This window comes from Oncorhynchus mykiss, chromosome 20, assembly GCF_013265735.2.
Source record: "Oncorhynchus mykiss isolate Arlee chromosome 20, USDA_OmykA_1.1, whole genome shotgun sequence".
Taxonomy (NCBI): Eukaryota; Metazoa; Chordata; class Actinopteri; order Salmoniformes; family Salmonidae; genus Oncorhynchus; species Oncorhynchus mykiss.
In genome coordinates, this window is record NC_048584.1 from 43,945,969 (window position 1) to 43,958,999 (window position 13,031).

At 37.8% G+C, this 13,031-nt stretch overlaps 1 protein-coding gene across 2 annotated transcripts in view; it reads right to left on the reverse strand.

Annotated features, from left to right (window-relative positions):
* Positions 1-8,714: 8,714 nt before the first annotated feature.
* The window catches only part of tbata (thymus, brain and testes associated), an 11,651-nt gene continuing 7,334 nt past the window's right edge, over positions 8,715-13,031 (reverse strand). For both annotated transcript variants that reach the window (XM_036956408.1, XM_036956409.1), the window contains 4 exons: positions 11,441-11,522; positions 10,945-11,110; positions 10,236-10,279; positions 8,715-9,176 (listed from right to left, as the gene is read on the reverse strand). In XM_036956408.1, coding sequence (XP_036812303.1) covers positions 9,061-9,176; positions 10,236-10,279; positions 10,945-11,110; positions 11,441-11,522 — 408 coding nt within the window. In that variant the 3' untranslated portion in view covers positions 8,715-9,060. The remainder of the gene's footprint in view (positions 9,177-10,235; positions 10,280-10,944; positions 11,111-11,440; positions 11,523-13,031) is intronic.

A 13,031-nucleotide genomic window follows, 5' to 3' on the forward strand; every position in this document is an offset into this window, starting at 1 on the left:
CTATTAGAATATGACAGACCAGCTAGATCTACTATCTCTATTATAATGACAGACCAGCTAGATGTATTATCTCTCTTAAATTAGGACAGACCAGCTAGAACTACTGTCTCTATGTCTCTATTGTATTATGACAGACCAGGTAGATCTACTCTCCCTATTATATTACGACAGACCAGCTAGATCTACTGTCTTTGTTATATTATGACAGACCAGCAATATCTACTGTCTCTATTACATTATGTCAGACCATCTAGATCTACTGTCTCTATTATAATGTGACAGACAAGCTACATCTACTGTCTCTATTATAATGTGACAGACCAGCTAGATCTACTGTCTCTATTGTATTATGACAGACCAGCTATATCTAATGTCTCTATTAGAATATGACAGACCAGCTAGATCTACTATCTCTATTATAATGACAGACCAGCTAGATGTATTATCTCTCTTAAATTAGGACAGACCAGCTAGAACTACTGTCTCTATGTCTCTATTGTATTATGACAGACCAGGTAGATCTACTCTCCCTATTATATTACGACAGACCAGCTAGATCTACTGTCTTTGTTATATTATGACAGACCAGCAATATCTACTGTCTCTATTACATTATGTCAGACCATCTAGATCTACTGTCTCTATTATAATGTGACAGACAAGCTACATCTACTGTCTCTATTATAATGTGACAGACCAGCTAGATCTACTATCTATATTATAATGACAGACCATCTAGATGTATTATCTCTATCATATTAGGACAGACCAGCTAGAACTACTGTCTCTATTATATTATGACATGCCCGCTAGATCTACTGTCTCTATTATAATATGACAGACTAGCTAGATCTACTGTCTCTATTATATTACGACAGACCAGCTAGATCTACTGTCTCTATTATAATATGACAGACTAGCTAGATCTACTGTCTCTATTATCATATGACAGACCATCTAGATCTACTGTCTCTATTATATTGTGACAGACCAGCTAGATCTACTGTCTCTATGTCTCTATTATATTAATACAGACCAGCTAGATCTACAGTCTTTATTATATTATGACAGACCAGCTACATCTACTTTCTCTATTACATTATGTCAGACCAGCTAGATCTACTGTCTCTATTACAATATGACAGACCAGCTAGATCTACTGTCTCCTATTAAACTGTGACAGACCAGCTAGATCTACTGTCTTTATTGTGATGACAGACCAGCTAGATGTATTATCTCTATTATATTATGACAGACCAGCTAGAACTACTGTCTCTATTGTATTGTGACAGACCAGCTAGATCTACTGTCTCTATTATATTATGACATGCCTGGTAGATCTACTATCTCTATTACATTATGACAGACCAGCTAGATCTGCTGTCTCTATTATATTATGACAGACCAGCTAGATCTACTATCTGTATTATTATGTCAGAGCAGCTAGATCTACTGTCTCTATTATAATATGACATGCCTGGTAGATCTACTATCTCTATTACATTATGACAGACCAGCTAGATCTGCTGTCTCTATTATATTATGACAGACCAGCTAGATCTACTATCTGTATTATGATGACAGAGCAGCTAGATCTACTGTCTCTATTATAATATGACAGACCAGCTAGATCTTCTGTCTCTATTATATTATGACATGCCTGGTAGATCTACTATCTCTATTACATTATGACAGACCAGCTAGATCTGCTGTCTCTATTATATTATGACAGACCAGCTATATCTACTGTCTCTATTACATTATGTCAGACCAGCTAGATCTACAGTCTTTATTATATTATGACGGACCAGCTGGATCTACTGTCTTTATTATATTATGACAAACCAGCTATATCTACTGTCTCTAAAACATTATGTCAGACCAGCTAGATCTACTGGCTCTATTAGAATATGAAAGTCCAGCTTCATCTACTGTCTCTATTATAATGTGACAGACCAGCTTGATCTACTGTCTCTATTAGAATATGACAGACCAGCTATATCTAATGTCTCTATTATATTATGACAGACCAGCTAGATCTACTGTCTCTATTGTAATGTGACAGACCAGCTAGATCTACTGTCTCTATTATAATGACAGACCAGCTAGATGTATTATCTCTATTATATTAGGACAGACCAGCTAGAACTACTGTCTCTATGTCTCTATTGTATTATGACAGACCAGGTAGATCTACTCTCCCTATTATATTACGACAGACCAGCTAGATCTACTGTCTTTGTTATATTATGACAGACCAGCAATATCTACTGTCTCTATTACATTATGTCAGACCAGCTAGATCTACTGTCTCTATTATAATATGACAGACAAGCTACATCTACTGTCTCTATTATAATGTGACAGACCAGCTAGATCTACTATCTATATTATAATGACATACCAGCTAGATGTATTATCTCTATCATATTAGGACAGACCAGCTATAACTACTGTCTCTATTATATTATGACATGCCCACTAGATCTACTGTCTCTATTATAATATGACAGACTAGCTTGATCTACTGTCTCTATTATATTACGACAGACCAGCTAGATCTACTGTCTCTATTATAATATGACAGACTAGCTAGATCTACTGTCTCTATTATAATATGACAGACCAGCTAGATGTATTATCTCTATTATATTAGGACAGACCATCTTGAACTACTGGCTCTATTATATTATGACATGCCTGGTAGATCTACTATCTCTGTTACATTATGACAGACCAGCTAGATCTGCTTTCTCTATTATATTATGACAGACCAGCTAGATCTACTGTCTCTATTATAATATGACAGACCAGCTAGATCTACTGTCTCTATTATATTATGACAGACCAGGTAGATCTACTCTCCCTATTATATTACGACAGACCAGCTAGATCTACAGTCTCTATTATAATATGACAGACTAGCTAGATCTACTGTATCTATTATAATATGACAGACAAGCTAGATCTACTGTCTCTATTATATTGTGACAGACCAGCTAGATGTATTATCTCTATTATATTAGGACAGACCAGCTTGAACTACTGGCTCTATTTATTATGACATGCCTGGTAGATCTACTATCTCTGTTACATTATGACAGACCAGCTAGATCTACTGTCTCTATTATATTACGACCGACCAGCTAGATCTACTGTCTCTATTATAATATGACAGACTAGCTAGATCTACTGTCTCTATTATATTATGAAAGACCAGCTAAATCTACTGTCTCTATTATAATGACAGACCAGCTAGATGTATTATCTCTATTATATTATAACAGACCAGCTAGATCAACTGTCTCTATTATATTATGACATGCCTGGTAGATCTACTATCTCTATTACATTATGACAGACCAGCTAGATCTACTGTCTCTATTATATTATGACATGCCTGGTCGATCTACTATCTCTATTACATTATGACAGACCAGCTAGATCTACTGTCTCTATTATATTATGACATGACTGGTAGATCTACTATCTCTATTATATTATGACAGACCAGCTAGATCTACTGTCTCTAATATAATATGACAGACCAGCTAGATCTTCTGTCTCTATTATATTATGACAGACCAGCTATATCTACTGTCTCTATTTATTAGAATATGACCGACCAGCTAGATCTACTGTCTCTATTATAATATGACAGACTAGCTAGATCTACTGTCTCTATTATATTATGACAGACCAGCTAGATCTACTGTCTCTATTATAATGACAGACCAGCTTGATGAATTATCTCTATTATATTATAACAGACCAGCTAGAACTACTGTCTCTATTGTATTATGACAGACCAGCTAGATCTACTGTCTCTATTATATTATGACATGCCTGGTAGATCTACTATCTCTATTACATTATGACAGACCAGCTAGATCTGCTGTCTCTATTTATTAGAATATGACAGACCAGCTAGATCTACTGTCTCTATTATAATGTGACAGACCAGCTAGATCTACTGTCTCTATTATAATGACAGACCAGTTAGATGTATTATCTCTATTATATTATGACAGACCAGCTAGAACTACTGTCTCTATTGTTTTATGACAGACCAGCTAGATCTACTGTCTCTATTATAATATGACATGCCTGGTAGATCTACTATCTATGTTACATTATGACAGACCAGCTAGATCTGCTGTCTCTATTATATTATGACAGACCAGCTAGATCTACAGTCTTTATTATATTATGACAGACCAGCAATATCTACTGTCTCTATTACATTATGTCAGACCAGCTAGATCTACTGTCTCTATTAGAATATGACAGACCAGCTACATCTACTGTCTCTATTGTAATTTGACAGACCAGCCTGATCTACAATCTCTATTAGAATGACAGACCACCTAGATGTATTATCTCTATTATATTAGGACACACCAGCTAGAACTACTGTCTCTATTATATTATGACAGACCAGCTAGATCTACTGTCGCTATTATAATATGAGAGACTAGCTAGATCTACTGTCTCTATTATATTATGACAGACCAGCTAGATCTACTGTCTCTGTGTCTCTATTATATTATGACAGACCAGGTAGATCTTCTGTCTCTATTATATTATGACAGACCATGTAGATCTTCTGTCTCTATCATATTATGACAGACCAACTAGATCTACTGTCTCTATTATATTATGACAGACCAGCTAGATCTACTGTCTCTATTATATTGTGACAGACCAGCTAGATCTACTGTCTCTATTACATTATGTCAGACGAGCTAGATCTACTGTCTCTATTATATTATTGCAGACCAGCTAAATCTACTTTCTCTATTACATTATGTCAGACCAGCTAGATCTACTGTCTCTATTACATTATGACAGACCAGCTAGATCTACTGTCTCTATCATATTATGACATGCCTGGTAGATCTACTATCTCTATTACATTATGACAGACCAGCTAGATCTACTGTCTTTATTGTAATGACAGACCAGCTAGATGTATTATCTCTATTATATTATGACAGACCAGCTAGAACTACTGTCTCTATTGTTTTATGACAGACCAGCTAGATCTGCTGTCTCTATTATAATATGACATGCCTGGTAGATCTAATATCTATGTTACATTATGACAGACCAGCTAGATCTGCTGTCTCTATTATATTATGACAGACCAGCTAGATCTACTGTCTCTAATATAATATGACAGACCAGCTAGATCTTCTGTCTCTATTATATTATGACAGACCAGCTATATCTACTGTCTCTAATATAATATGACAGACTAGCTAGATCTACTGTCTCTATTATCATGACAGACCAGCTAGATGTATTATCTCTATTATATTATGACAGACCAGCTAGAACTACTGTCTCTATTGTTTTATGACAGACCAGCTAGATCTACTGTCTCTATTATAATATGACATGCCTGGTAGATCTACTATCTATGTTACATTATGACAGACCAGCTAGATCTGCTGTCTCTATTATATTATGACAGACCAGCTAGATCTGCTGTCTTTATTATATTATGACAGACCAGCAATATCTACTGTCTCTATTACATTATGTTAGACCAGCTAGATCTACTGTCTCTATTAGAATATGACAGACCAGCTACATCTACTGTCTCTATTGTAATGTGACAGACCAGCTAGATCTACTATCTCTATTATAATGACAGACCAGCTAGATGTATTATCTCTATTATATTAGGACACACCAGCTAGAACTACTGTCTCTATGTCTCTATTGTATTATGACAGACCAGGTAGATCTACTATCTCTATTACATTATGACAGACCAGCTAGATCTGCTGTCTCTATTATATTATGACAGACCAGCTAGATCTACTGTCTCTATTATAATATGACAGACCAGCTAGATCTACTGTTTCTATTATATTATGACAGACCGGCTATATCTGCTGTCTCTATTATATTATGACAGACCAGCTAGATCTACTCTCCCTATTATATTACGACAGACCAGCTAGATCTTCAGTCTCTATTATAATATGACACACTAGCTAGATCTACTGTCTCTATTATATTTTGACAGACCAGCTAGATCTACTGTTCTATAATATTACGACAGACCAGCTAGATCTACTGTCTCTATTATAATATGACAGACTAGCTAGATCTACTGTCTCTATGATATTATGACAGACCAGCTAGATCTACTGTCTCTATGTCTCTATTATATTATGACAGACCAGGTAGATCTTCTGTCTCTATTATATTATGACATACCATGTAGATCTTCTGTCTCTATCATATTATGACAGACCAACTAGATCTACTGTCTCTATTATATTATGACAGACCAGCTAGATCTACTGTCTCTATTATATTGTGACAGACCAGCTAGATCTACTGTCTCTATTACATTATGTCAGAACAGCTAGATCTACTGTCTCTATTATATTATGACAGACCAGCTAGATCTACAGTCTTTATTATATTATGACAGACTAGCTATATCTACTGTCTCTATTTATTAGAATTTGACAGACCAGCTAGATCTACTGTCTCTATTATAATGTGACAGACCAGCTAGATCTACTGTCTCTATTATAATGACAGACCAGCTAGATGTATTATCTCTATTATATTATGACAGACCAGCTAGATCTACTGTCTCTATTATAATATTACATGCCTGGTAGATCTACTATCTATGTTACATTATGACAGACCAGCTAGATCTGCTATCTCTATTATATTATGACAGACCAGCTAGATCTACTGTCTTTATTATATTATGACAGACCAGCAATATCTACTGTCTCTATTACATTATGTCAGACCAGCTAGATCTACTGTCTCTATTAGAATATGACAGACCAGCTACATCTACTGTCTGTATTATATTGACAGACCAGCTAGATCTACTATCTCTATTATATTGACAGACCAGCTAGATGTATTATCTCTATTATATTAGGACACACCAGCTAGAACTACTGTCTCTATTATATTATGACATGCCTGGTAGATCTACTATCTCTATTTCATTATGACAGACCAGCTAGATCTACTGTCTCTATTATAATATGACAGACCAGCTAGATCTACTGTTTCTATTATATTATGACAGACCGGCTATATCTGCTGTCTCTATTATATTATGACAGACCAGCTAGATCTACTCTCCCTATTATATTACGACAGACCAGCTAGATCTTCAGTCTCTATTATAATATGACACACTAGCTAGATCTACTGTCTCTATTATATTTTGACAGACCAGCTAGATCTACTGTTCTATTATATTACGACAGACCAGCTAGATCTACTGTCTCTATTATAATATGACAGACTAGCTAGATCTACTGTCTCTATGATATTATGACAGACCAGCTAGATCTACTGTCTCTATGTCTCTATTATATTATGACAGACCAGGTAGATCTTCTGTCTCTATTATATTATGACATACCATGTAGATCTTCTGTCTCTATCATATTATGACAGACCAACTAGATCTACTGTCTCTATTATATTATGACAGACCAGCTAGATCTACTGTCTCTATTATATTGTGACAGACCAGCTAGATCTACTGTCTCTATTACATTATGTCAGAACAGCTAGATCTACTGTCTCTATTATATTATGACAGACCAGCTAGATCTACAGTCTTTATTATATTATGACAGACTAGCTATATCTACTGTCTCTATTACATTATGTCAGACCAGCTAGATCTACTGTCTCTATTATAATGTGACAGACCAGCTAGATCTACTGTCTCTATTATAATGACAGACCAGCTAGATTTATTATCTCTATTATATTATGACAGACCAGCTAGAACTACTGTCTCAATTGTATTATGACAGACCAGCTAGATCTACTATCTCTATTATGATGACAAACCAGCTAGATGTATTATCTCTATTATATTAGGACAGACCAGCTAGAACTACTGTCTCTATTATATTATGACATGCCTGGTAGATCTACTATCTCTATTACATTCAGACAGACCAGCTAGATCTACTGTCTCTATTATAATATGACAGACCAGCTTTATCTGCTGTCTCTATTATATTATGGCAGACCAGCTAGATCTACTGTCTCTATTATAATATGACAGACCAGCTAGATCTACTGTCTCTCTGTCTCTATTACATTATGACAGACCAGGTAGATCTTCTGTCTCTATTATATTTTGACAGACCAGCTAGATCTACTGTCTTTATTATATTATGTTAGACCAGCTATATCTGCTGTTTCTATTATATTATGACAGACCAGCTAGATCTACTGTCTCTATTATATTATGACAGACCAACTAGATCTACTGTCTCTATTATATTGTGACAGACCAGCTAGATCTACTGTCTGTATTATATTATGACAGACCAGCTATATCTGCTGTCTCTATTATATTATGACAGACCAGCTAGATCTACTGTCTCTATTATATTATGACAGACCAGCTAGATCTACTGTCTCTATGTCTCTATTAGACAACTGCTCTCTGGGCTCTTAATGAGGCAGCCTAACACACCTATCCAACCCCCACAACAACAGCTCTCTGGGCTCTAAGTGAGGCAGCCTAACACACCTCTCCAAAAACATGTACAGTATGTGTGTCTTTCGGAGAGGTTGGGTTAAAAGCTGAAGTCAAATTTCTGTTGGACAATTGTGTCCAATTGACCAATGATTAAAATGTATAGAAATCTGGGGACGAGGATAGCTACAATGACACGTATTGGACACCTGAATAGTTCAATAATGCCTTTTTTTATTGCTATCTAAATTAGAGATATAATCAAAAGATAATTGTGAGTCATTATCCAGATAGCTCTTAACTTAGCCTGGCATTGCATGTCTCACAGTCTCAGGCATCTAAACACATTGTGGTCATACATCGCCTTACAGAACATATGCCAAGCTAATAAAATAGAAAAAAAAGTGGGACAATAATCTGATTTAATTGGCTCATGCCTAACCATGACAACAGTGTTACATCATACAGAATAACTATTCAGAGAATGTTTCTGGATACAGAAACAGGCTTCCTACTAACTACATTAAATGATGAGAACAGAAGCATTACACTCAGGAAGTCTAATCATTCTGATCACACTGGTCGTTCTGATCATTCTGGGCAATATGTTGCTTAGTTTCGGGCGGTTTCGGGCTTTCTGCGTGGACCTCAAGTACCTCTGCATCTCCAATCATCTCTGGAAGAAAGAACAGAAGCTTAGAGGACAAGAGCTAGTCAAATATGTTACCTAACCATGACCAACTATGATCTAATCATGCCTAACCATGATCTAACCATGACCAACCATGATCTGACCATGACCAACCATGATCCAACCATGATCTAACCATGACCAACCATAATCTAACCATGACCAACCATGATTTAACCATGACCAAATATGATCTAACCATGATCAACCATGATCTTATCATGGCCAACCATGACCAACTATGATCTAACCATGACCAACCACGATCTAACCATGATCTAACCATGATCAACCATGATCTAACCATGACCAACCATGATCTAACCATGACCAACTATGATCTAACCACGACCAACCATGATCGTACCATGACCAACCATGATCTAACCATGATCAACTATGATCTTACAATGAACAACCATGATCTGACCATGACCAACCATGATCTAACCATGGCCAACCATGATCAAACCATGATCAAACCATGACCAACCATGATCTAACCATGACCGACCATGATCTTGCCATGATCTTACCATGACCAACCATGATCTTACCATGACCAACCATGACCAACCTTGTTGTTTGGGAAACAGCCCACATGTCATTCCATGGTATGAAATACATACAGAACTTGGATGTATAATAGCCACTGTCAAAAAAGGTGCTACCTGCTTTTGTGTGTGTGTGTGTGTGTGTGTGTGTGTGTGTGTGTGTGTGTGTGTGTGTGTGTGTGTGTGTGTGTGTGTGTGTGTGTGTGTGTGTGTGTGTGTGTGTGTGTGTGTGTGTGCGTGCGTGCGTGCGTGTGTGTGTGTAGACTTGTTCAGTAAGCATGCCTAGTGGTGACTAAGTCCAATAAATAAACCCCATAGTAGTCCTGTACCTTCTATAACCCCCATAGTAGTCCTGTACCTTCTATAACCCCCATAGTAGTCCTGTACCTTCTATAACCCCCATAGTAGTCCTGTACCTTCTATAACCCCATAGTAGTCCTGTACCTTCTTATACAGTAGAAATCAACTTCACTACAAACTTTGGCATTACCTGGTTTGTCCTCCTTGCTGATTGGCAGCTGAAGTTGGGATGAACTGTGAAAGCAAACAAAGCGTTTGGTTTCAGGTTCCATAATCCTGGTAAACCCTGGTAAACCTGGTAAACCTAGTAAACCCTGGTAAACCTGGTAAACCCTGGTAAACCTGGTTAAACCTAGTAAACCTGGTTAAACCTAGTAAACCTGGTAAACCTAGTAAACCTGGTAAACCTTGGTAAACCCTGGTAAACCTGGGTAAACCTAGTAAACCTGGTTAAACCTAGTAAACCTGGGTAAAACATAGTAACCATGGTAAACCTGGTAAACCTAGTAAACCTGGTAAACCTAGTAAACCTGGTAAACCTGGTAAACCTAGTAAACCTGGTAAACCTAGTAAACCTAGTAAACCTGGTAAACCTGGTAAACCTAGTAAACCTGGTAAACCTAGTAAACCTGGTAAACCTGGTAAAAACCTAGTAAACCTGGTAAACCTAGTAAACCTGGTAAAAACCTAGTAAACCTGGTAAAACCTAGTAAACCTGGTTATACCCTGGTAAACCTGGTAAAACCTGGTAAACCTAGTAAACCTGGTAAAGCTGGTTATACCCTGGTAAACCTGGTAAAACCTGGTAAACCTAGTAAACCTGGTAAAACCTAGTAAACCTGGTTATACCCTGGTAAACCTGGTAAACACTTTGCTGTTGGTTTGCGAACCACACCAACCTGGTATGAAGTCTTAGTTTCGCATGTCCACAGCTAGTAAGTACCCGGCCCGACAGAGAGGTGCGTGGATGGCATCTGGGTACCTCGCACTCAGTCATACTCTGCTGCCTTAGGAAGACACTGTCCTTCATGGCCTGTTGAATCAACCCCATCACCATGTCCTTCTCTAGGGAGTCAACTGGGAGTTAGATTCACTGAACACACTTTTTTTTCTCAGAACAAATCAAAGGTCAGTGCATCCTCTCTCTCTCTCTCTCTCTCCCTCTCTCTCTCTCTCTCTCTCTCTCTCTCTCTCTCTCTCTCCCTCCCTCCCTCCCTCCCTCCCTCCCTCTGGGTCCTGGTTAACAGTAGTTCTTTGGGGTTTCAGGCTGGGTTCTAACTAAACTCTCTGTGATATCTGCTGATGTAAAAAGGGATTCATAAATACATTTGATTTATACATGTGATTGAATAGGATGCCATTTAGGACACAGCCTGTACATGTATGTTGTTTTACCCCTCTGGCCCGCGAGCAGCAGCCACTGCTGGACCAATGATAAGGAGTCAGTCTGAAGGATTTGACACAGCAGCTCCAGCACCTGTCAAGAGGAGAGAGGAGGAAAGGAGAGAGGAGGAAAGTAGAGAGGAGAGGAGGAAAGTAGAGAGGAGAGGAGGAAAGGAGAGAGGAGAGGAGGAAAGTAGAGAGAGGAGAGGAGGAAAGTAGAGAGAGGAGAGGAGGAAAGGAGAGAGGAGAGGAGGAAAGGAGAGAGAGGAGAGGAGGAAAGGAGCGAGAGGAGAGGAGGAAAGGAGAGAGAGGAGAGGAGGAAAGGAGAGAGAGGAGGTGAGGAGAGGAGGAAAGGAGAGAGAGGAGAGGAGGAAAGGAAAGAGAGGAGAGGAGGAAAGGATAGAGAGGAGGAGAGGAGAGGAAAGGAAAGGAGAGGAGAGAGGAGGAGAGGAGAGGAGGAGAGGAAAGGAGAGAGGAGAAGGCCATGACAGGGTGACACAAAACTGAATAGATTTGTTTGACATCTCAAGAAATTTATTAATTCTTGTGTGGTAAACACATCTTCAGCCCTGTTTAAACCTGGTTCAAACATGCAGCTTTTGTCCTGATCTACAGGACAGTCAGAAGCCCTGTTTAAACCTGGTTCTGACATGCATAATTTGTCCTGATCTTGTCTTGAGCCACGTTTATACCTTGTTCTAACATGCGTCCTTTGTCCTCATCTTGTCCACTTTCTGATTGTGCCCACATGTACAGACAGGTGTAGATGATTTAAAATAAACATTGTGATCTGATCTTCCTGACCACCTCCGGAGGTATTCAGGCACGTATTGTGTCTGGAAATCTTACAAGTGTAGACGGATCTGGACAGTGAAACCATTTAAATCATCAGTATCCTGCCTTCTAAAATCATTGACAGGTGGCACCATTGACTTCAATTTGAGTCTTAAAATTAACAACACTATTTTGAAAGCATGGCGCTCCATTAATTTGCATACAGGGAAGTACCAAGAAATCTGGTCAGAATGTGGGTAGAGTGGATGGATATGAGACACATTTTAATAACATGTGTAAACATATATTTTTTTAATGTGGGCACAATCAGAATGCGGACAGGATTAGGACAAAGGGCACATGTTAGTGGCAGGTATAAATGAGGCTAGAAAGTTTGTTTCTCGCTCTGCGAATGAAGATGTAACTGCCTCAGGACCCTAGCTCTGTTGAAGTCTGTTAGCCTGAAATCAACTCACACATTCTCTGTGTATTTCTGTGTATTTCTGTGGAGATTCTGGAGCTTTCATTCTTTTTTTCATGTCTGATGAATATAATCAGGTAATCTAACACAGACAGTCTATTCTGATGAATATAATCAGGTAATCTAACACAGACAGTCTATTCTGATGAATATAATCAGGTAATCTAACACAGACAGTCTATTCTGATGAATATAATCAGGTAATCTAACACAGACAGTCTATTCTGATGAATATAATCAGGTAATCTAACACAGACAGTCTATTCTGATGAATATAATCAGGTAATCTAACACAGACAGTCTATTCTGATTAATATAATCAGGTAATCTAACACAGACAGTCTATTC